General features: G+C 48.8%; 1 protein-coding gene across 4 annotated transcripts in view; it reads right to left on the reverse strand.

Moving 5' to 3' along the window:
- The window catches only part of ddx31 (DEAD (Asp-Glu-Ala-Asp) box polypeptide 31), a 34,033-nt gene that overhangs the window by 3,009 nt on the left and 4,791 nt on the right, over positions 1-26,233 (reverse strand). For all 4 annotated transcript variants that reach the window (XM_061259883.1, XM_061259882.1, XM_061259884.1 and 1 more), the window contains exons 8-20: positions 24,359-24,403; positions 23,913-23,954; positions 23,642-23,706; positions 22,624-22,743; positions 21,953-22,059; positions 20,433-20,665; positions 19,266-19,433; positions 18,362-18,421; positions 14,583-14,633; positions 13,941-14,080; positions 9,140-9,224; positions 7,371-7,482; positions 6,069-6,267 (exon numbers count right to left, since the gene is read on the reverse strand). In XM_061259883.1, the coding sequence (XP_061115867.1) occupies positions 6,069-6,267; positions 7,371-7,482; positions 9,140-9,224; positions 13,941-14,080; positions 14,583-14,633; positions 18,362-18,421; positions 19,266-19,433; positions 20,433-20,665; positions 21,953-22,059; positions 22,624-22,743; positions 23,642-23,706; positions 23,913-23,954; positions 24,359-24,403 (1,427 nt within the window). The remainder of the gene's footprint in view (positions 1-6,068; positions 6,268-7,370; positions 7,483-9,139; positions 9,225-13,940; positions 14,081-14,582; positions 14,634-18,361; positions 18,422-19,265; positions 19,434-20,432; positions 20,666-21,952; positions 22,060-22,623; positions 22,744-23,641; positions 23,707-23,912; positions 23,955-24,358; positions 24,404-26,233) is intronic.

Raw genomic sequence — 26,233 nt, forward strand, 5'->3', positions numbered from 1 at the left:
AACTATGTGACATCACCCATCGCCTCCAAGTAATAATAGGAAAAAAAACATACTAAACAAATGAAGTGAACTATGACATTTTATGGTGTATATTTAATGTTGATGTGTGTCGAGCCTGCTCGGTGCTCGTAGTGTTTACTGATAAATATGGAGACAGCGTAAGGCGTTTTTTGTTTTCCGCTGAGTGTCGGTAGGTGTGTTGACGTGTTGATTAGTTTGATTGCGTGTTTGTCGGTACACGCCTCATTAGTGGGTGTGTTTGCCTGGACTTGGACAGCAAAAGCCGCAGACACCAATAATGAAGTCTCTACTGACAGGGAAGAAAGCGAAATCCCAGATACAGGCCCTGACAGTCTGCACGTGATTGAGTGAGTGCGAGACAGGAAGGGGGGGGGGGTGAGAGGTGGTGGTCTTTTACGAACACCTGAACTCAAGCTTACAGAAAGCTGGCGTTTTTTTGCTTGCTATTTTTAACAACAAGCAACAAAATAGTCTCCCCCCCGCCCCCTCTCAACATTTGCACATGACCACAAACAAGGCATGTGGTGATATTAAGCATAAATACTGCATGTTCCGGAGAAACTGAACACTTTTTCAAATTCTATACTCAAACGAAGAAGACAAGATCTACTAGCACTTCACTGAAAATCATGGGGTCGGCAACTCATGATGAAAAATCATGAGCGCTCAAAAGCAAAAGATTAAAGTTAAGACCATTTTCCCTCAAATAATTGCTTTTTCCGTTTCGGTTAAATTGTTTAAATGCGTGAACCAGGATAGTGTATGAAAGTACACCATTTTCATTCAGAAATACTGAGTATAAAAGGCCTGAAGCCTTCTTAACCCTTGAGTGTGCTTTTCTGTAACAGTTTACGTTCTTGTATAAAAGGATGAGGCTCTCATGCTCCAGTTTGTAGGCTTGGAGCAGATGACCTCATCCTTAATGGGGAGTCTGTGTGTTGTGGCAGATGAGGGTACAGGCACAATGCCACCCCCCCCACCCCCTCACCCCCATTAGGTGTGGCCCCACAGTTCCAACACCTCCACCCTTGGGAGACTGCATGCGGCGACCCCCTCCCCCCCACCAGGCCCCTATTGCCCCGCTCCTCCAGCCCCTGTCCTTCACCTTCACCAGGTCACCATGCCAACTGCCCGCAATTCAATTCAACGCTCGGCAACAGGCACACGGTCACACACCGGGAGCCGCTGGACCCGGACACCGTTTCAAAAACCCGTTTGACCTCAGAGGTCGACTTTCTACGGAACATGGCCCTATCTCCGACAGCAACCGACAGAACGCAGGGTACCGGGGGTGTGGCCCGGGGTCAAAAGGCTGCTAATTGGTGCAAAAAGAGGAAGTGACAGCAGAAGACTTTGTTCGACAGCAGAAGACTGCTCCTGGGCGGTCCTCTCAGGCCCCGGAGCGCAGAGACAGAGCGAAGAGACTCTCACACAGCCTCTCCAAACCGGCGTGCTGGGGCACTCAGGCGAGGTGTGCCGTCAGGCGAGGTCAGGTGTGCCGTGTAAAAAATGACGTTCAAATGAATTTCATTGAACAAATGCCTTTCACCAAAAGCAAAATGAATGTAATTAAAATGTAAATAATTAAAACCCCAAAAGAACATTCAGACCTACTGTTGATACGTCATATCGATGTACGTTGCTCACTACACTGCGGGGTGCAATGAGATTCTGTAAATTTGGAAATTGGGCCGCAGAAGGAAAACGGTTGGGAAAACGCTGCTCGGGGGAGACTAGAGGGGAGGGGAGAGGAGAGGAGACAACAAACATCCAGGGGAAGGACTGCAGACTCGGGAGCTGGAGAAGGAGAGGTCAGGTAAGAATAAGGTCCATCACACAAAACAGTGGACAAGGAAAAAGAAAAAAGAAAAATACAACATGAGAAAAATCATGTTCCCGTTTTTCGCGGTGGGAACTGTGAAGGCGGCAACCCTGAGCAAATGAAAGAAAAAAGAAAAGTGAGCGAAAGAGGGGGGTAGAAGTTAGGGAAAGAGAGAGAGGTAGGAGGTACAGAAGCAGAGCGCGTTTAGCAGTTACTGAAAAGTCAAGGACGGTCCACTGATGAAAGGAAGGGTGAGAATAAAGGAGCAGCATTAGAAGGAGCCGGAAGAAAAGAAAAAAAAAAACTCTCCTCCCCTCTCCAGTCCTCCGAGGAGCGATGCGCATTTCATCATCAGAGAATCGACACATAAATTTCTCTTTACATAAGCCTGGAGAGGAAGGGAACGGTAAGCCCCAGACACACGAGCTGCGAGATCAGGGGGCTGATTAACAGAACTGAAGCTACGCAGGGAAACACGCCTCTCCTCTGCGCTCCAGAAACACAGATAATATCCTTCCTTCTCCATCTCATTCTTCTCTCTCTCTTTTCTTACAACCCCCCCCCCCCCCTCCTCTTTTTTTGACGGTTGTCAGGAGTGGCAACTGAAACGGATGAGGCGAGGCCTGCCGGGGTCGGGCTGGAGCGGAGAAACGCAACGAAGGGGAGAAAAAGAGGCTTCAAACGTTTATCAATTAAATTGCCTTTGCCAGCCGGAGCAGTTTAGCCGCTAACTTGCGAGGTTACCCCTAACAGGATGTGACACGTGTCGTTTTTTTAACACCTCGGTTACTTGAGTCGGCTTCCATTCACAACAGCTCTGCGAAAATGGAGGGAAATTGGCTGAGACCTGCCGATAGCTGAAACGCTATCTTCACCCAGAGATGCGCCGTGAGGTTGTGTTCCTCTGCTTCAGGTGCTCAGCACAACACACCTGGGTTTGTGTTTCTGGCGTCAATCTGGTTAATAGCTTGACAACGGGGGACCCCCGGTGTCTGCGGCCCCTGTCTAGCAGATTGACCCCCCCCTCCCCCCACAGCAGAAGCTAAAAAATGAGGTTGACTGACCCCCCCCCCTTTGCACCCCCCGACCCCTCCGCGATAATGACAGCCAGGCCAAGACTTGCTCCCTGACCCGGTTGGAGGAGGGAGCACGGCCTCCCAGGTGACCGGTAATAACAGTGCTACCCACAAGGGCCGGCGGGTCACCTAGCAACCGCCCGGCGTCTCCAGCTACAGAGAAACGCCTAGCAACCAGCTATCCCCAACACTGGTCATCAGGACACAGCACGGCTAGGCTCACAGATCCCCCCCCCCGCCCCCACAACTGCCACCCCCCGAATCTAGAAGATGAGTCACGAGAGACACCCATAGAGACCCCCGCATGAGAATCCCACATTTTTGGCACGAGTATAAAAAAAAAAGAGACAACAGACAGCCGAGGAGGGAGAAAAAAAGCTGTCAGCTAAGACGCAGACATCGCGCGCGGATTACATATGGATAAACAGCTGACGCAAAGACTGAGGAGAGGGGAAGATTTCAAGAGAAAAGGGGGGGTGGGGGAAAGTGAGAAAATTAGATCGACGAAACATTTTCGGGTGCCAAGAAAACTGCCAAAGCGGGGACATTAGCATGGAGGCTGCCAAAGCGGGGACATTAGCATGGAGGCTGGGGAGGGAGTCGGCTGCCTGCTCTCCCTCCTCACCCGGAGCTCTTTGATCTGCCACAGAAGTGGCTCTCTGCTGGACTGGAGCTGCCAAGCCCGGGCCCTGACAAACAACCCCCACCTGACACACACACACGCACGCACGCACGCACGCACGCACGCACACACACACGCATGCATGCACACACACATGCATGCACACACACACACACACACACACACACAGACATACGCACGTACACACACACACACACGCGCACACACACACACACACACACCTGCTGCCAGCATACCTACAACACCCTGACACACACAGACACACACACACACACACACACCTGCCCCCAGCATACCTACAACACCCTCACACACAGACACACGCACCTGCCGCCAGCATACCTACAACACCCTGACACACGCACGCACGCACGCACACACACACACACACACACACACACACCTGCTGCCAGCATACCTACAACACCCTGATGCACATCTGACTCCCGTCAGGAGGTACGGTGTAGGTCTGACTATCCAGTTTCTCTGTAGGTCCAACTGAAGTGACAGATTTTACCACCAGAATCTGTTCACTTTCCAGATGCCTGTTAACAGATCAAACTTAAACAAGCTTTCCAAACTCGTTCTTCAATTGGACAAGCAGGGATACAAATTTGGGCTTGGCTTTCAGTATCAATATTTTGAACTTCCATTCCTTTTAATTCTTCTACATTGTGTTCCTTCTGGTTCTGTGAGGCCCAAAATAACCCCCCCAAATTGGTCCTTCCAGGACTGAAATGTGCAAATGAGCAAATACGAGTGATTGGAACAAAATCCTGGGGAGGAATTTTACTTTCTGCACTTGGATTTTCCACCTCTCGGCATCACTATACTATAGTATCATCTCTCACGTCAGAATTACAAACCTGAAATGTGTCATAGGAACCAGTGTTGGGTGAGAACAAGAGGGACAGAAAAATATTTAGAAATAAGTAGAGGGTTAATGAAAGGTTTGATGGAAAAATGAATGATGGCTGTACAATTAGAGGGTGAAAGGCACAGTACACAAGGACAAGGAAGTCCTTATCTGCAGAAATGAATGATCTTCAGACAGACTTACACCACCCTTATGCCGTTACCTAGTTTGCAGGGAGATGTTGTGCATTTATCGAACGCAGACCGTGAATATCACTGAATTAATGAAATATTCGGTTTACCGGGTGCAAATAACATCATACAATTCATACGAAAATGGAGATCTTTAACAACCTTGCACTTTTACTTCAAGTTCAAAATGAAGTACCCTGAAGGCATTCGAGGATCCAAGGGAACCTGAAAAGAAGGGTAACCGGCCGACGCAGGGAGACGTGGGTGGTGGGTAAGCTCATTATTCAGGGCGCCATGGACAGATGCCATTTGGGGGTGCACCTCCTCCACGGTGCCGGAGGACCCGGAGACACGGGGCAAGGCCTCCGCATTCTGACAGGATGGAGGGGGCCGTGGTGGGAGGCGCCCAAATGAAGGGGGGGGGGGGGGGGGTTCAGGGAGGAACAAAAGTGTGGAAAACAAGAAGGGTGCTCTCGGGTGACCAAGCACAGCTGTCAGGCACATCTTTATCTCAGCACCTCTAGAGTTACAGCACACACTGGTCCTGTCTGGAAGGTAACGCACAGTGGGTCAAACCAGGCCAGGCCAAACCAACACTGTGCTAAACCAGGCTAGGCCAAACCAACACAAAACAAAACCAGGCCAGGCCAAGCCAACACTATGCTAAACCAGGCCAGGCAAGGCTAAACCAACACTATGCTAAACCAGACCAGGCCAAACCAACACTATACTACACCACACCAGGCTAAGCCAACACGAAACTAAACCAAACCAGACCAGGCAAGGTGAAACCAACACAAAGTTAAACTAGACCAAGTTAAACCAAAGTCACACTAAAGCAGACTAGGGGTGAGCGATATATCGGTATGGACAACATGCCGGTATGTGGCAGGGTAGAGAATGAATTGGGCAGTGTCAGTGCAAAATTTAGATCAGAAAACAGGGCTGGATAATAAGGAGCGCCCATTAGCCCGATGCTACTATGGGATGGTTCAGGCCAGTTGATTGATTTGTCACTTGCCCAATCAGGCCAGTAACCTAAGTAAGTAACCTTTGGCCAGGCCAGACCAAACTACATAAAACTATACCAGACCTGGACAGGCTAGACCTGACCCAATGATCCACAGACCACCCCCACGCCACTCCTGGGTACTACAGTGGAAGAAGGTAAATATGAGCTAGGGAAAAATCCTTTTCTTTTCACTTTTACCAACATGACTTCACAAATCACACTGAATACGGCCATCTGCCCTAAAATTGCCCAAGCACAGAGGTCACATAAACCTTATCATCGGAGGACATAGATGACAATATGTAAATCCATAATAATAAAATCATCCACATATGTACCATGTAAGGAAACCAAAAACAAACAAAAAAAAGAAACATAAAAAAACCCCCCCACTGTACAAAGATTTAAAAACAACGCAGTAAGGACAGTGTGTTCCTCAGGCCTCACCTCTTCTCCTTGCCCTTGCCCTTCTCCTTGCCCCTCTCCTTGCCGCCCCGTGCCCCTGCCCCGGTGCAGGACAAGCCCTGGGGGGCGTCCCTGAGCCCAAAGCTCTTGGCGGCGTGGCCCAGGTGGAGGTGGCGGATGTGGAAGACGTGTTTCACGCTGGTCGGGTAGGTGGTGTACGCCCGCAGGAACGACTGCAGAGCTGCAGAGAGGGACAGGACAGCATGCGCGCGTTACGCTGGTGCCAACAGCCCATCTCGGCCATTTCAATCACAAGAGTATCACCCATTCCAGGTGAGGGGGCGTCCACTTCAATGTTGCCCTGCGAAATGTGCACTTAAAGGCATACAAAGCTACCGACAGCTAGCCAGTGATAAAACATCTAGTTGTTGTACACGTGCATCTTCTTCTTGGGGGTGTAAGCGGGGTTGGTAGGGCAGCCTGTAGCGTAGTGGTTAAGGTAAATGACTGGGAGACGCAAGGTCGGTGGTTCTAATCCCGGTGTAGCCACAATAAGATCCGCACAGCCGTTGGGCCCTTGAGCAAGGCCCTTATCCCTGCATTGCTCCAGGGAAGGATTGTCTCCTGCTTAGTCTAATCAACTGTACGTCACTCTGGATAAGAGCGTCTGCCAAATGCCAATAATGTAAATAATGTAATGGTACCAACAGCCCATCTCGGCCATTTCAATCACAAGAGTATCACCCATTCCCGGTGAGGGGGCGTCCACTTCAATGTTGCCCTGCAAAATGTGCACTTAAAGGCATACGAAGCTACCGACAGCTAGCCAGTGATAAAATATCTAGTTGTTGTACACGTGCATCTTCTTCTTGGGGGTGTAAGCGGGGTTGGTAGGGCAGCCTGTAGTGTAGTGGTTAAGGTACATGACTGGGACCCGCAAGGTCCGTGGTTCGATCCTCGGTGTAGCCGCAATAAGATCCGCTCAGCCACTGGGCCCTTGAGCCCTGCATTGCTCCAGGGGAGGATTGTCCCTGCTTAGTCTAATCAACTGTATGTTGCTTTGGATTAGCGTCTGGCAAATGGCATTAATGTAATGGTAGGAAATAAATTGTGCATTGTATGTGTTTAAAAGTTTGTATGAATTCATCTGAATTTGAGCAGAACATGTTATTTTCTTTCCCAAGCCATACAAGGTGTGGTGGCAAGCATCTTTTGGAAAGCAGCTAGTTACATCTGTAACTACCTGACCGTCATCTGAACAAGTCAAGAAAACGTGCACCAGAGCACAGATCAAATATCTATTAACAGTAAAACAACAAGCTTTTTCTCCCACTGAGAACAAACCTTTCTTGGCTGTCTGCACAGAGTCCTTGTTTGCGTGAACGACGTTCTCAAAATCCGTCTGCAGGACTGTGGCCCTTTCCCGAATCTCCTGCTGCAGGGCCCCTGAGCTCCTCTGTGTGGAAAGTCAAGAGGGAAAGAATGCAAAATAGGCCAAGCATTTCATATGAATGTTACAGCATATACAAAGCAGTCTTAAGTATTTGGACAGTGACCCATTTTTAGTTGAAGACACACATTGGCATTGATAATTCTTTGGTCCTCATGTTGAGAAACAACCGATTCCAAATGCAAATGACACACTTAGAATCAACCCTAGACCTTCCTAGTGTTCTCATGCATGAACTACACGCAGGTGGCCAAGTAGCCGAACAGCTAAAAATGGGGAAACCGTGTCATTTCTACATGGAACATCCAATATTGATGCAAATACCCTGCACTTTAACCTCATATTCACCATTTCTTTTCAAATCCAATGTGCTGAAATACAGAGCCAACACAACGCAAATTTTGTGCATACGGGCTGCACTGTATATAGGTGCACAAGCACATGTAAAATTTCAAATAAATTTTAGACAGAAAAAGAAGCATGGTATTAAGAGAGCCGAAACAGTCACAAGCAACTGGAATGTCGGAAACCATCAAGATAAAAAAATTGCAATTACGATACTAATGACGTATTTTCAAAGTGCACCAATCTTCCATTCTTTCTCATGAACATCTCTGAAATTATTTTTATTGCCACATGATATTTCCGGAGGCCAACCAGACAACTGGAGGCATTAGAGCTCATCACCGCAGTGCTTTAAGAAGGGCAGGGCCGCACACCAGGCAGGGGGGGTCTGGGGGGGTCTGGGGGCATGTGCATGCGGAGCACACCTGTATAAATCCACACGTATAAAGCCACCGTCCTCAGAGCACTCTGCGTGACGGAAATCCCGGCTGAGTGCTGGACAAACATCAGGAAGGCGGATTGAGCCGGTGGGTTTATGAAAGCCGTTTGAGCTGGTGGGGTTATTGGTTATATTGTGTGCTTTTCCTCTCCCCAATATGGAGCCCCCCCCCCTCCTCCCCCACCCGTCCCAAAATACTGACACCTGGGCTGCGATATTACCACAGGCAGGCACTGGGGAGTGCGTGGAGGGTCTGAAAAAGGAAATTAAATTTGGATTAAGACCACTTTGGAGGGCTTCACTGTGTCTCTCTAGCCTCTACGCCTGTGTTTTTCATTGTTGCCGCGGGGCTGAAGGAGAGGGAGGGTGAAGCGGAGCGGGTTTCACGGGATAACGCGCCAATATCTGCGCCATTTCCCGTTCTTCCTGCCGATTGGTCCAGGCAAAACAGAACTGTAGAAATGGGAGAAACGTCCACAGCGGCAGCAGCTCAGCTCCTGAATCCTCGCAGAGATTCTGCCGTTCTGGACGCAACGGACGCTGATTAAATCCTCACAGTACCCGTGGAGCGTGGAAACCAAGGATGTCCACGGCTCTTTCAGTGACAGGTGTGATGTGATGACATTTTTATGAGAAGGCCAAGCGATATTCATGAAGCCAAAGATATTGAGCACCGGATGCCTAAAATGCCAGTAATGACATTCTGTGTCTACTCATCAGACATGGGTCAAATATGTAATGGTGTTGGATTCAATTGCACCAGGCAAGATCGGCAGCTGATCAATGGTCAGGGTAAGGTAAGGTAATGTTTGTAGACATTGAAACACGACTCATTTTCACATTGGAGTCCATCTTTGCCTGTGGTCTCTCCTCCCTTACCTTGTTGTCCCACTTCCCCCTGCCTTTGAAACGGTCGTCCAGCATGAGGTTCGCCAAAATGTCCTCCATCACCATCTCTGACATGCTGCAACACACGAGAGACGCACACACACACATCCATGACCACAGCAGTCACAGTACAATTCACTGAAAGAAATAATAAATGTATTTCTTCATATCCTGCTAAAGCAGGATTGGAGGTACTGAACCCTGCAAGCTTCATCAATGCATTCACCGAACCCATCATAATTGGAAAAATAAAATATGATTTCTTCAAAACATAGGTATATATTTTATTGGAAAATATATACCTATGCTTTTATCGAACCCAGGTTAAGCGCTACTGCGCTAAAGCAATTCAGGTCAAATAGCATGCTCAGTGGTGTGGTAGCGCCAAATATTAAAAAATATTACAAGCTGATAGACATTCAGTAGGTAGACCTAATTCTGCAAGCCATCATTGTACTGTTACTACAGATACAGCTGTAAGTGTGTAAATGCCAGATAGAAGCTTTGTGAGCAGTGAGGGTGGCGACCTCTCCTCCAGACAGAATTACCACCCAAACAACACCCCCTGAGCAAGTGTGTGCTGTAGCCTGATGATATTCAATCTGCACCCAAAGTAAATAAACAAACAAATAAAAAAGTTGAAATCTGACAGCCACAGTCATTTCCATGGTTCTGTGTAGAGACTGCACGTTTGGGGAACAGGGTAAGTTCCTCTCCCGAGTAGACCCTGCCTGCGTACCCCACCCCTGATCCCGTTTGGGCGCAGCAGTGGTGGGGTGCTGGGCCGAGCTCAGGCACCCGGGCCCTGGATCAACCCGTCAGAGCGCTCGGTCCGATTCCCGCTCCCGGCGGGACGGCGCTCGCCGATGCCAAGCCGAGGCTGCCGCCCGGGGCGTTCCCCGCGAATCATCAGCGCCCCCTCTCAGCCCCCATCACTCGCCCCCGTCCCTGTCCCTGTCCCCCTGACAGGAGGCAGATCCCAGTCACCTTCCAAACACGGCCCAGACCGAGCGATCGGTGGCCCTAGTCACCGGGTCCCCGCCGCCCTGGTGCAGCCACCCCGGCTCTGGACTGAAAAACACCTGCAAGGGCACGTGTGGCACAGAACCAGTGTGTCCGCTTCCCACACCTGAGACCGCTGCGCTGTGTGGCCAGTCTGGCATGCCGTAGCTCGGGTGACTCTGGGACAGGTCCGTGACCAGGACCATGAACTAATTAACTTACTCTCTCGCTGACACCCACCACACACACACACACACACACACACACACACAATTACATCTACCTCCCTCAGGGTTATTCTGGGCTCCTCATTGTACCTCAAAACCAGACCATTCTCCAACCCTGAACCCTGTCTGAGGGACTCCCGTTCCATTCACATGAGATGTTGACAGCGCCCCAGATTCATACCCACAGCCAGAACCTCTTTTTTTACTGCTCACTCTCAAACCCTTCTTCTTTTTTCAGTAAGTATAATTATACCTCATTTTAGCTCATTTGAATCTTTACCTGTATTTTGCTTTTGAATCCTCTCCCTCCTCCTCATTCTTTCTGTTTTTTTTCTTCACCTTGTGACAGCCTCTTTATCTTCAAGACAAATTCAAAGCGTTTTTTTTTCAAACGCAAATCTGTGCTAAAGGGAATCGTGTTCACCTAGTTTTGCCGAAAATAAAACGCTTTGAGGGTGTAATTGAGCGTTGCTACGAGGAACATCGCTTACAATTAATTGCCATCATTACCATTACTGGTCAGTGCCACTGCGAAAACTGACAATACTTAATCATAAACCAGCAGGATACTAAACTTTCAGTGCTTAAGTATTCATTTGCAATGAATAATAATTTATTCGTAATGAACAATAATTTATTTGTTATGAATAATAATAACAACTCTGGCAAGCTTGCAAAGGTTTTGGTTTCTAATATGAAAGTTAGGAGTCACAGGCGGCCTGTGTTTTTCAGATCCTCTATACCCCTGTTAAATGCATTTTCAAAACTTGCCATCCTTGCCTCAGAAATTTAAATTATACATTAAAATACAATTTGGAGATATTAACCTACTTATTGCTCACCCGGATGAATTATTTGGGTGGGTTTGTGGGTAATGTTGGCTTTACGCACGGCCCAGCTGTCAGTGCGTAAATCTTTCAGGCCTCCATCAATCGCAGGGATGCGGTTGGATGGGACATTAAAGACCACCTCTTAATGAATCTGAAGGGGGGGGGGACTCAGGGGTTAAAACAGCCAGCATATCTCTGCCATCCGTGTTTTAAACCCAAAACAGTCCTCAGCCAATGGCAGCGCAGGGGCCTCTCCCGCGTAAATACGCCACGGGAGGAGCAGAAAAGGACCCGCCAGGCCCCGCCCCCGCTGGCACCCTCAGACGCGGGATCAAACAGTCACATGACCTCCGGTTTCAGGAATGAGTCACACTCGGATACACTGGCGGGGGAGGGGGGTGATCATTAAACAGAAGGATCTAGCGAATGTTTGTGTGTGTGTACGTTGCACACAGGAGATGGCATTTCTCCCAACAGTGATGGCATCGTATGTGACGACAGGAGTCAACGAGGGATCTTTGACGCAAGACCCCACACACAAAAAAAAAAACCCCATAGCGCTCACACTTAATTACACACTGCACATGGCGTTTAACGGACACGATTTGTCCTCTTCCACTGACCCACCGCCGGCCAACATGCGAAACAGGAAGACAGGAAACGGGGCGTGGGCTTTCAGCAGCTCTGCGCAAAAATGTTCCTGCCAGCAATCTGGTCTTTCATTAATTTATTTATATTTTTATTCATCCCAGCGAGGATGGTGCCCTGACACAGTCCTGGCAACTTAAAGAGACACAGCTAGAGACAACACTGCAGAATTAACCCTAGTTACTCTACTCACGAAACCCGAGCAATACCCTACAGTAAAACCCTAGTTATACATCATAACTACAGTGCACTACTCAAGAAACCAAAGCTAAACACTACCCTAACCTTTATTGAAAATGCCAAATTAGAAGACAAGCCAAACTAGACTGAAGAAAAGGGAAATCGGACTGCGCACTCCATTGGCCGGTAAACCATTTTTACCGTGGATTTAACAGACTTTTCACAGAGCTGCACAGTCATAGTGTTAGCAGAGCGCACTGCACATTAACCCTTCGGTTATAACCCCCACCCGGGGATCTATCCATCCATTATCTGAACCCGCTTATCCTGAACAGGGTCGCAGGGGGGCTGGAGCCTATCCCAGCATACATTGGGCGAAAGGCAGGAATACACCCTGGACAGGTCGCCAGTCCATCGCAGGGCACACACACCATTCACTCAACACACTCATACCTACGGGCAATTTAGACTCTCCAATCAGCCTAACATGCATGTTTTTGGACTGTGGGAGGGAACCGGAGTACCCGGAGGAAACCCACGCAGACACGGGGAGAACATGCAAACTCCGCACAGAGAGGCCCCGGCTGACGGGGATTCGAACCCAGGACCTCCTTGCTGTGAGGCGGCAGTGCTACCCACTGCACCATCCGTGCCGCCCCACCCGGGGATGACACAGCAAAATGTACCTTCATGAGAGGCCTCTGTCCACTGCTGGGACTGCCCTGTCCAGGCATCGACAGCCAATACCAGAGCACGGTGGACTTAAACACCACCTGGGTGATGACCACGACCGGGTCCACACCAAATTGAGTCATGCACAAACCGCTGTCTTTATAAAAATCTGATGGCAGAACTTCTGCAAGCACTGCACTCAAAAGCTTTAGGCCAGCTTTACACAGTGCAATTTGCAACTGTGTAAACTGGCAATGATTGCCTCTCAACTTTGTGAGACTAGTGTCACGCAACAGCCAATCAAAATGCAGAATGTTTATATCAAGTCAAAGAGAGCGCTGACTTTTGACTTTTAGAAAAAAAGATTAAAGTCATCAAGTTTATGGAAGGTCAGTAGCCTAAGTGCAGTCATAAGATTTACTTAGATCTGGGAAATTAGTGAGCCAGTGGTAAATTAGAAAATTGATAGGTAATAATGTATTATGAGCAAGCTTCTTAGTTCCACTGTCAACCAACAAACACACAGATTAATATTGAGTGTACTGTGGGCAATTCAGAAAGCGGAATTGGAAAGGTATCTGGATCAATTAAGTCTCTATTGAGCAACCATTCATTAAACCGAGCTCGTGATTTTTTGACTGTACATCATCAACACTGCACTAATAGCCCGGCGCATTTTCTGACACAACCATAATGAATGAAACTCGTCAGGTGATGCATAGTAACCATGCAATAATAAAACAATAAAGAATGACAACTTGTTTACAACACAATGTGAAATGTTTATATCGCAACCAATTTCAATTCTACGCAACTTTTTCACATGCGACATGTTTCACTGTGTAAGACTGGCCTTAGATACATTGACAAAAAAAACTCAATCGCATCCATTGCATTGGTGCCCATATTCAAAAAAGGCTCAAATAGATTATTCTCATTATGCCAATGACCGACAAACAGTCACTCGCTCTTAATGCTAATAACTTGAATTAAGCATAATGAACTTCCTGGTGTGAGGACACCCATCTTTATAATATATGATGACAAACTCATGGGGTCATGAAAGCGTGAGGAACAGTGTGTGTGTGTGTGTGTGTGTGTGTGTGTGTGTGTGTGTGTGTGTGTGTGTGTGTGTGTGCCTGTGTGCCTGTGTGCCTGTGTGCCTGTGTGCGCTCGCGCGTGTGTGTGTGTGTGGAGGGAGGAAAGGGGGGGCGGTAGAGCCAGTTTGCTGACCCGATATTGTGATTGGCCAGCACGTTCAGGTAGGTGGTCTCAGAAGGAGTGAGGAAGAGGAGGCTGTTTCCTCGGGTTCCAATGCGCGCTGTGCGGCCCACGCGATGCACGTACTCGGCTGCCGAAACCGGGGGGGTGTACTGCAACGGGAACACGCAAAAAACACGCACAGAGTATGAGAAGAAACACGCCGCACAAACCTGCAACACTCCCAAGCATGAGAAACACCAAACATGAACACAATATGCAAAGCTATTGTATGACACGTTTCAGCAGAGGGGGAAAACATTAATAAATATTGAAACCTTTCGGCTCTGTTTCTTAGAGGGTGTTGATAAGCAAGTCAAATGGGAAGAGCGTTAATAGACACCACGCAAATTAGTGACGGCTATATCGACTATATAGTTTTGTAGGTAGCTTGTTTGTTGCTCAGTGCAAAATAATGCATAATCCATAACGCAATATACCATCCTTGTATCTTCAGTGTAGATAAAAATATGCTCCACACCACTAACCATCCTCACAATGACTGGAATATGCGTTAGGGCAACTAGCAGATCCTGGATCAGATATTGGGGCAGGAAGTAGCCAGAGCCATTTTCTTCTCACAGCTAAAATAAGTGGCAGAACCAAAAAGCTCACCTGTATAATCCATGTCACCTGGGGAAGGTCCAACCCACGAGCTGCAACGTCCTTCAGGGCAAAGACAGGCGCATGCACAGACAAACACAAACACAGTACTGCGTTACGTACATTCATTCATATCATCAGGCAGAAGCCATTTTCTGAATCATGAAATGGAGGAGGGGGGGGGGGACTTTTAACCTGACAGTTAGGCTCCGTAACGTGTTTGGCCGCGTGAGAGGAAGCGTAAATAACGCCGCGTATTTTCCCCGCTCTTCCGCGCGGCCCCGCCGGAGCCGGCGGACGCCGGCGCGTCTCTCAGGAGGGCCAACACGCGGCGTGCGGCTCGCCCGTCTGTCCGCGGTGCGGGCGCCAGGACCGGCGCGGTGTTGGACGGGTGTGCGGGCGCGGCGGGGGCGTGCCGCGGAGCTGCCCACTCGCGCAGATGGAGGGCGGGCCCGGGCAGTGCCAGCTTGTCAGCCGGATTAAAACGACTCATTTATTCGCTGAAGAATCTCGCAAAGTGACTGGGCTGAGGGGGTGGTGTGCCGGCGGGGGGAAGTTTAGCCGCACACACACACACTCGCACGCACACGCACGCACGCACGCACGCACACACGCACGGACACACACACACACGCACGCACGCACACACACACGCACGGACACACACACGCACGCACGCACACACACACGCACGGACACACACACACACGGACACACGCACACACGCACGCACGCACGCACGCACGCACGCACGCACGCACGCACGCACGCGCGCGCACGCACGCACGCACACACACACACACACACACACACGCACGCACGCACACACACACAGACACGCACGCACACCCACAGAAACGCACACACACCCACAGAAACGCACACACACACACACACACACACACACAAACCCCTTCAGTTTCTCCCTCCCTCTTTCTGGATCTGCCTGACGCAACGGTGATGCACGAAGCACGGGTCGACGGGGCGGCGCCCCCTAGTGCTGGGGAGACAGATTGCTGCTCAAAATTGGCAGGGGCTGGAGGGAAAGGGAGGACGGCATTGGGCCAGCCAGGACAGGCCAGGAAGTGAGGGGTGATGGGGACAAGGGAGGATAACAAGATTGGCTGTGCGACCTCTTCACCAGCATCAGGGTGAATTTCTTAAAGGGGCGACGTCCACCTGCTGCAGACTTCATTGAGTGAATTTCTTAAAGGGGAAGAGGCCGTTTTTGGCAGTTACCAGGGCCTGCGGCTCTGGACAGCTTTCACACAGCTGCCAAAGAGGACAGAAAAGGGTCTGGCCCCTGCCCACCCTCGACCCTGGCACTCTTACGGGGGGTGCTGAGGAGAGAGCGCACATGAGCAGCTGTGTGGCGCTGTCTGTTTCTTGGCCGCGGGCATAACCATCTCTGCCAGTGCAGCCTACTACTGGACAGCGGCCATTTTAACAAACACAACAGCAGCAGTAACAGCAGACAGCTCTGGACTAAACACTCAAGTTTCACACAATCAGAACTGCAGTTATTCACACATAATTTTCCTAATTAGAATAACCATTAAAACATTTCATTCCGTTCAATGGCAATGCTTAAGTTGGTTAGAAGAGTTTCAGCAGGCTCTGATACATTTGTGCGTTATACCCTCTTCCCCCTGCTTGCTTACAGTTGTATCCACACAGTTGCAGTTACAAAATGATAGATTTTATTATCATTTTGAATTGGCTCAGCTCTCACAAAGTTGTGAGTCGAGTGGAAACATGGGACATAGTTTGGGAATTTGCAGTCGATAATAATAAAAATAAAGACAAGGGTACAAGACTGTGTATATGATAATTAGAAGAGACGCATAAACTACCATTCTCAAAGAGCATTGAATTAGGAATGATCCAATTACAGGGATTCAATTTTCCGCAGGTCCACCAAGGACGCTAAATGATGTTTGACGTTTGGTGAAGTTAGACCAGGCATTATGGATGCAACCTAATGAATTGATTTCACAGGCTCTGGCCCACGCTATCATGCAAAAGGTGCTGAGAGGCTCATGGGTATTGTAGTATTTGAAATACCAAATTAACAAAAAAATGGCCACCACATTAATCTATGGCAACGTCTAATAATCTAAGAGACCCTCAGGATTCTCTGTTGCACAATATTTCAGTCACTGCTTAGATAATAATCTACAAAGTGGAGAAGAACAACTCTTCTGGAAGCCTTAGCCCCGCCCATGTTTCCACACCATTTCTTTCAAATGTAAAGATATGAATGTGCATAACTGCATGTCCACAGCTACATGTGGTTAGAGAAGGGTTAGCCAAAGGCTAGGAGAATGGCAACAGCCCCACAGACCTCATTAGACCACATTTGCAGCCAGGCCCTTCAGGAGAAAGGGACAGCAGGTCTTATCCACAATGCTGCAGTTACAGGGCTGGGAGGGGGCGGCAGGTTTCACACGTCCGCAGGTCAGCATCTGCTCATAGCGGCCGTTGAGGGACAACAGCGTGAGCGGGAGCGCGCTAAACAATGACCGGCGGTGGTGCGACAGGTTAGCGGCGCGTGCTAAAGGCTCTCAAGTGACCAGCCATTCCTCCAGTCTATTTGGCAGCAGCTGCCAACCACAAAATAAAGGGCAGAGGCTTCATAAATACAGAGAGGGCTCTGACTTGCAAGCGGGTTACAGGGCCGCCAACTTTTGACTGCTATAAAGAGAGATATTCAGATATTGCCAGACGAACGAGCGACGGATAAGCGTCAGAGTCAGAAACGACTTACCGCACACAATTTTAATTCTTGTTCTGTTCGGCCAAAGATCACTTTCCGTCTTGGCAGACTTGCCCTGAGATTGTTGCTTTGGTTTACTTCTTTTGGTAGCCTAAGCCATGGTTCCAGTGAGTATTTTACAAAGTGCAAGTAGTAGTGAATAAGCTGGATAACTGCGCTGAGGAACACCCGGAACAGCTATTTTTCCAGTGAACTCGGTAATCCCGCTTTGAGAAACAGGGCACTGGTCTTTCCGTCAGTAGTTCAGGCATATTTGTAATCAAACTTAAACTTTTCTTCAGCAAACAATCCTTCATAAAACCGGAGTAGGATAGTAATTCACTACAACCTGCACTCTGCTGCCTTCCTCCATATTAGTAAAGTAAAGTGTAGGAAAGTATTTGAATCCAAAACAATAATGTATTTTACCCAGGTCAGATTCGGGTGCCTCCACATCTAAAACAACATTTATATTGTACATAATAAATATCACTTGTATGTATATAACCTGCCCTGGATGGAAACGATTCAAAACCAGACAAAACTGGGCACTGTGGAAGGATTGGGGATATTTTTAATATCCACCGTTATGGGCATCTGGTGGTAAAATACTGTTACAGACTTTCACCAGTGAGGGAGCCACTCAAGACCATAACATCCAATCACAGGCACAAATGTACGTAAGTAATGAATTATTGAAATGAAAAAGCGTTTGATCCGGACTGACGGCTGCTGCCAGGATGGGTAGAGCTGCGGCAGTATATCATCGGGATTAGGACAGGAACACAGACACCCCCCCCGCCCCCCGAGCGGTTCGGTCCGGAGCCAGAGAGGCAGGCTGCCAGGGTTCGACTCGCTTCTGCCCCAATACACCCCATTGCCTTCGCAGGACCACGCTGGTCTGCACACACGGCTACCGACTGATGGTTTCTGGCAACAAACTTTCCCTTGACTTCCAACAGAAGGACAGTCCCCCCCCCCCCCCCTCACAAACCACCCGCCCCCTTCCCACCAAAACTCAATCCACCGGACTCACCGTGCAGAGCAAGATGCCAGTCTTGGCCTGAGAAAACTCCTGAAACACCTCTGTTCTTTCCTACAGGGGAGAAGAAAGGATAAGGGCCTTTACCGCTGGTCACCGTGTTAGAAGACATCACCAATCTATTCTTACATTGGGGATACATACGGCCTGGTCCCTGTCAATCCTTCTATTGTCCTGCCTGTTCTGATGTGCGTGTGTGTGTGTGTGTGTGTGTGTGTGCGCGTGCGTGCGTCTGTCTGTGTGTGTGTGTGTGTGTGTGTGTGTGTGTTTGCATGCGCGTGTGTGTTTGCATGCGCGTGTGTGTGTCTGTGTGAGCGTGTGTTTGTGTGTCTGTGTGTGTGTGTGTCTGTGTGAGCGTGTGTTTGTGTGTCTGTATGTGTGTGTGTGTCCTGGTTTACAGTGCTTAGACCCCCTTCCTCAGCCTGATCTGCCACTGCCACAGGGAACAGTCTGTTCAGCAGCTGGCAGGAGAGCATCCTGCGACAAATGCATTAAACACAAGCCACCAGCCAGACAAACAAATAACGCCCAACTGTGGACACGCAAACAAGTGCAAGAACAGATACAAACACACACGCAGGCACAACACACATGCGTGTACACACATACGCATACCCGCGTGTACACATACAGACACACACATGCGTGTACACACATACGCATACCCGCATGTACACACAGACACACACATGCGTGTACACACATACGCACACCGGCCTGTACACAGACCCACACGCCGATTCCTGTATACACCCATACAGACACACACATGTAACACCCACACGCTTGCACACAGATGCACAAAGAGGCAGCCACAAAGTCACAATACACACTGCAGCATAAACCTACACACAGACATACCAGCACACACGCACGCGAATGAGACGTGGGCTCTCACCTCCTGCGCCATGTTGCCGTGCAGTCTAAGGAAGGCCAGCGGGGGGCGCTGTTCGGGTGAGGCAGCCGGGTCCGCTTTCCCACACAGCACCGTGGTGAAGAGGGAGAGCAGAAACTCCACCGCCTCGCAGCTGGACAGGAAGACGATCAGCTTGTTTCCAGACTCAAACTGGGACGAGGAGCGGAAGTGGCAGTTAGGAGAGACGCCCGCGAGGTGACCCACTGAGCCCCAATCTACACATCTAGCGGAGCGTAAATCTAGGTTGAGAGACGCTTTGGCATAAACGGACTAGGTCAACCCCAAAATAGCGGAGGTGTTACCCAGATATAGGCCGGCCATGTCCTAGTTGGTTAGAAAACTTTTCAACCATTTTCACCTGATGCAGATACGGCTGTTGACCGACTTTTCACGGGCCGTTAACCATAAAAATGTTCACTGCAGAATCATATCGCTTCAGTCTGCACCACAAACCACACCGTTCATTTTTCATTGTTTAATTAAGTCAAGGAGGATGTACACATTTTGCATTAGCAGTGAACCCTGTACTTTTTTATATCCCTAATCTAAAATAAAGTTAAAGAAAATAAAAGTTAATATGATCTGGATTTCTTTTTAAAAAAAGAAAATGAATTATTAATGATTTAATTAATGTATTACTTAATCAGGTTACTTTTATGGGTCTTCAGTCATTGTACAGGGCTGCACTACTGAAAGGCCTTTACAATAAAAAAAAAATAGGAAAACTTCAAGCTAGCGCTGGGCGATACGGGCTAAGATTATGATCACAATACTTTTTTTTATTTTGGTTGGTAACAATGATTATTATGAGATATATATAAATACATATACATGAAATAATTCTGCATGAAAAAGGTGCTTTAATATTATTTTTAATCAGTCATATGATGTTCCTTGCCAACAATTTCCTCATCCTTGGAGGCTACGCTCTCTCCTCAATTACTTCCAGACTGACTGACCTTGGTGTCTTTCAATGATCAAGAATCTAGCCAATTTGTTTAGATTTTAATCAAATTCAGGGCCCAGCCCTACTTCAAGCATAAACATTAAAGAGTATGTGTTACCAGAGCACAACCCTGAATTCAGACTTCCTCTCACTTCCTCTTCCCTAGGGCCTACACTGTAAGCGAAGCCTGAGGCTTTCCTGACCTTGCATTTGCCCAGGATAAAGGCAGCCAGGCAGACCAGGCGCAGTTTGCTGGGCACCACCACCACGTGCTGCTGCAGCTTCTCTGGCACGGCGAAGTTTTCCGTCAGACCGGGGCCCGCAGGGTCCGGCATCACCGCTCCAGGGTCAGAGGTCAACCCTGCTGCTGCAGAATGCTCAGATACCTGGATGCTGACTGGTTCCTTCAGGCTGATGTTGGCTAACCTAGACACACCTGGCCCGCAGGTACACACATAAAGAAAAGACAGTCAGACGCTCAAACACGGATATACTCCACACACACACACACACACACACACACACACACACACACACACACACACACACACACACACACACACACACACACACACACACACACACACACACACACACACACACACACACACACACACACCTCAATTAGGTCACTTCCTTTCGGAAAGAAAAGCCTGAAAGGTAAAACGTCTTCCCGACGAATGACCTTTCTCCACCTTCACATCCAATCATCGTCAAGCTTGTTTGTTCCCCCGGCTCCCTATGAACAGGCTCCCGCGTGCGGCGCGGCCGACCGGTGGAAAATCATTGGTTTCTCATTGAGCGGGAGTCTGCGCGGACGGCCAGCGGCGAGGGGCGCAGCGGTTTCTGACAGCTGACGGCGGGGGCCGGGGGCGTGAGGGCCCCGTGGGCTCCCCCCCCCCGGCCGGGCTCCGGAGGGCCCGGGCGCAGACGGGCCCCGTGTCCCCGGCGGAGAGACACCTGTTACACGCGGCTGTGCAGCTGACGCGCTCCCGGCACGCAGTGCAGAGACGCTGCAGGCAGTAATGACTCTAATCCCTGATGCAGGAGCCCGGGGGGGGGGGGGGGGGCGCCATGGGCTCACGGTTTCCGTAGTTACCATTCAGCTATAAACAGCACTACTGTACTGCGAAGGTTGCCGGTTTTGATGGGTGTGACAGAGCGTCCCTGAGCAAGACACCCATCTCCCAACTGCTCCAGACGAGATGGTCAGTGCCTTGCATGACAGCCTAATGCCACTGGAGTGTAAGTCTGTGTGTGTGTGTGTGTGTGTGTGTGTGTGTGTGTGTGTGTGTGTGAGAGAGAGTGGGTGCGAATAAGAGCCATTCATTAGACAGATTAGTAAAGAGCACGGACTTTGAGACCTGAGAACTGTGGGGTTTCCTCTCTCCTTTAGCTGGGAGTCAGGTGTGCAGGCAGTCTGGCCAATCAGCCTAGCACTAATTGTTCAGTTAATTACTCAGGAGAAAAGAAAACCAGGGCTGAATTTGGATTCAAATTTGATGATCCCTTGTTCACTATTTACTGTACTAGAAGTAGTATTACTATTTATAGTATTCCTATCAGTGGCATTCCTATCACTATTGCCTCTACTACTAGTACTATTGTGCTGTAACGGTTGCTCCCACTTAATTATGGCAATATCAATGGCTGAATGTCAGCATCGGTGTGAATGTGGCCTAACATTCTGCCGTGTGCAGGGGTGTGAGTGGCAGCGGCTTGCCTTCAGTGAGGGTGGCGGACAGCAGCACGTTCTGCCTGGCTGGGCCGGTGGCATTGAGGGCGTTCAGGATCACCGTCAGGTCCTTCTCAAAGCCCAGGTCCAGAGTCCTGTTCAAACACACAAGTTCAATGTAACCGGCTGCGTTAACCAAATGGACCGGACCAGAGAATTCAAGGAAAGATGGAAATAACATACGGATATGTGGACTGAGTTACAGATTCAATAGAGGACTGAGTCACTGCTTCAATAGAGGACTGAGTCACTGATTCAATAGAGGACTGAGTCACTGATTCAATAGAGGACTGAGTCACTGATTCAATAGAGGACTGAGTCACTGATTCAATAGAGGACTGAGTCACAGATTCGATAGAGGACTGAGTCACAGATTCAATAGAGGACTGAGTCACAGATTCAATAGAGGACTGAGTCACAGATTCAATAGAGGACTGAGTCACAGATTCAATAGAGGACTGTGAGCCACAAACGAGGTGCCGCAAATGCCGGAACCTGATCATGGCATAATGCTTGCGAGTGTTTATGCGTGTGTGTTCAAGTGTATGCAAGTGTCCGTGCATGCGTGTTGGCGAGTGAGTGTGCATGTACCACTGTTCCAACTGCCAGCGAGGTGCCTGCAGATGGATCGGTCGATTTTGGCGACGGGCGGGCTGTACCTGTCGGCCTCGTCCAGGATGAGCCAGCGGACGGCGCTGAAGGCGATGCTCAGCGTGTTGTTGATGTGGTCGACCAGTCGGCCCGGCGTCGAGATCAGGATGTTAATCCCCTTCCGCAGCCTGAACACAGAGATGACTTTCACCTTCTGTCTGAGCACATCTGCCCGCTTCCCGTGACAACAGCGTCTCCGAGAGGGAAGCGGGCTCCCCCCCCCCCCCTCCACCCTTTCTCCAAAATGAGCCGCTTCCTTTCACACCGCGGCACACGAGCCAAGCCCGGGGGAAGAGGCTTCACATGCAGCTTTAAGCGTTTAAGGTACAAGACCAGAAATATGCGATTAGAGCGTTCTTAACTGAACATCCTAATGCTGATGTAACAATCACTGGTAATTAAAAGCAGAGATACGTTGATTAGAGATACGTAGTAGCCGTTGTGAATGGCCACGCTATTGATTATGGGTCAATTGGGAACTTCATTTATTTTCAGCAAACATTCTACAACAGTATTACCACATAAAACATGCAAAAGATGTTGTAAAATGCGATGCTAGCGCTACTGCATGCCGTTATGCTGTCCTCCATTGTATCTGCTCCTGTTAAATGCCAAAAACATTGGAGTTCTAGAACATAGACATTTCAAAAAAACCTACTCTTCAAGGGTTATTAATAAGCAGGCTGTATTTGTCAGTCTAAATCACAGTGTCCTTATGACGACGTAAACAATTTGGCTTGTAACCAGGAGGCTGTGGGCTCGATCCCCAGATGGGGGCACAACCACTGTACTTCAGCAAGGCACTTAACCAGAATTGAAGTGTGCAGCTGGGCAGGTGGATGATATGTGCCGCGCAACGCTACGCGGGTCACCCCGACTGACAGCATCTGCCAGGCTCATGAATAACCAACGGCGTGAGGTAATGTTGCAGGTAAAAGAGCTGGATCCCCCGCGTGAGCAGCGAGCGTCTCCGAGATTCACTGATCAGAGCGCCGCGGGAACGAACAGAACCCTGGCTGTTCTCACCTGGCCTTCTCCGACTTCCTCTTCTCCCCTCCCATCAGGACCCCGGGGACGATCCAGGTGAAGGGCTGACCAGCCGGACGAGGGGAAAAAGAGGGGGCATGAAGGAACAAAGTAAGGGGAAGATGAAAGGAGGGACCTTAACCGAAAAGCTTAAAACAGTTTAACAATGACATTTCAAGCCCCATTTTCTCCTGCTTTAAAGGGACAGATGAAACTAATGGGCCTGGCTCACTGCTATGGTGAACATCAGCCTTTCGTCAGCCTGCCTTACCTTCAGAAGCTTCTGGATGATCTGGAAGCTCTGTTGGGCCAGCTGGGAGAAGAGAGACAGGGTTAGGCCAGCCTCTCTAATCACAGCGGATTGTAAACTATGAGCCAGTTTTGCAGACACAGATTAAGCCTAGTCCTTTCTCCATACAATACTCAATTTAATCCAGGACTAAACTTAATCTGCATCTCTGGAAATAGTCCTATAGATTACATGAATTAATGTGCAACACCACAAGTGCGATACATAAGACACAGCTTATGCAGATGCCCGTGAATGAGGACAAGGGATGAGGTGTCAGAAGTGTAGAAAACCTAGGCACACATTTCACACATTTCTTTCTGAACAACAACTTGCTTCTGAATGGGGGGATTAGGAGGGGTAATGTGGGCGAGAGCGTGAGTGAGCGAGCCAGTGAGAGATGAATAATTCATCTGACACACCCTTACCTCTCTAGTGGGCACCACAATGACAGCCAGCGGACCGTCCCCTCTCTAAAAGAAAGGAAGAGAGACCCTCCAGTCACAAGCCCCCACAGACTGACGCAGCCCTGAAAAATTAATCGCCTACAAGGATCGTTAAGAACGCTACAAACAACAACGCATGTCACCTGCTGTGTTACTGTAGAAACGTCAATGGGTGGGGGGGTACGAAAACAAAAATGAAAGGAGGGAGTACAAAAAAAGGAACGGGCGGTTCGAAACGCGCATCCAATCCCGTTTCCGTCGCGCGTTTGTTCCAATTTGTCTTCCCGATGACGGCTGGGTTCCGCCGCGCGGACGCTGGCACCGCGGCGACCCAGCAGCTCCTCGTACGAGCGAACGCGCAGGGAAAGGTCCGTCAGCGGCCCCAGGGCTCCGGGCGTGTAGGCCCTTTGGCGGGTCAGACAGCTGCCAGTGAGTAAGCACCGTGACGCCAGGTCGGGGGGGGGGGGGGGGGGGCGCCGCCACATAGGAGTAGACTGCAGACCTGTCAGTGCGTTTTTATTACAGCGCGGTAATCCAAACCCGCCGGGTATTTAGTTTTATTTAGTGATGCGCTGTAACTATTTATGAAAACGCACAATGACAGGTGTGCGTGAATAATTCAGGCCTTTTAAAAGCATTGTTTTCGTGCCTCCCGTCCGGCGAGCAGGTCCGATGGGCTCAGGTTACCTGGACGGCACTGATACCGGCGCTCAATTTAATCAACCTGCTGCCTTCTCTCTCTCTCTCTCCCCCTCTCCCTCTCTCTCCCTCTCTCTCTCTCCCTCCCTCTCATTTCAGTTCAGAAATGCTTCCTTAACATGACCGTATATCATGAATAACAAGTTTTTAAAAAGAGGACAAAACTATTGCAATTAATAATTAACATGAAAAGCAACAACAGTATTCTGAATAATTAGGTGGATGACGACAAAAGCCTGGTAACTCTTCAGTCTTAATTCAACTCAGTCAGTAAGTCCACACTGGGGGAAATGCTACATGCCAACGTTCAGAATATGCTGACACAGCAAATATCTCAGTGTTAAATCGACTCCTGATGAAGCATATTTTCAGGAATATACAGTAATTTACACTGATAGAGTTGAATTAACACTGAAAATCTTACAGAAAGTTTTTATATTTCCTTCGGGACCCATTGCATCAAAGGAAAACTCAGAACAACATACAGTGGAACTAAATATAAAAATAATTCACCAATATCTCTCACTAATTAACAAGTGATTTACAGGGATTTAGATTGTCTTTTGTTAAAACCAGCCACCGCCCTTTCACAGAGAGAAACATCTTGTAAAATGTGGAGATAATCAATTTCAATTTGTTATTATTACATAATCAAATGATGAAAACTGGACCTTACCATGAATTGATCAACTTCTCCAGAGACAGAGGCATATCTCTGCTAACTGGACTGAACACTGAGCCAAACCCGGTAGGTTTTGATCTACTCCAAATCATTGTGGAAATGTTCAACGTAAAATTATGCAGTGTACTTAATACTGTTTGAATGTTGAGCAAAATCATTTGATCAACTTCATAGCAGCGAAGTTGGAATCTCAGCTGGGAGAGCTTCAGTTCATATCAGCAGCAGGTTGCCAAAAACCAGAGGGACATGTCTGCTTCATTTAACAACTAGGGGCTGCTTATTATTATTAATTATTCAAAGAGAGCTTTTGACTGAAAAGGCATCTCATATGTTTTATGGTTGTTATTTTTTGTTATTACTTTACAATGAATAAACCTGTCTGCAGAAATGCCTGGAGGTTAGGCCTCCATTTACAAAAAAACACACCCCACTAAGACCCTGGCAGGCCCTGAAGCCGTCCTGAGAGAGTCGTCCAG

The sequence above is a fragment of the Conger conger genome, chromosome 11, assembly GCF_963514075.1.
Source record: "Conger conger chromosome 11, fConCon1.1, whole genome shotgun sequence".
In the NCBI taxonomy this organism is placed as follows: domain Eukaryota; kingdom Metazoa; phylum Chordata; class Actinopteri; order Anguilliformes; family Congridae; genus Conger; species Conger conger.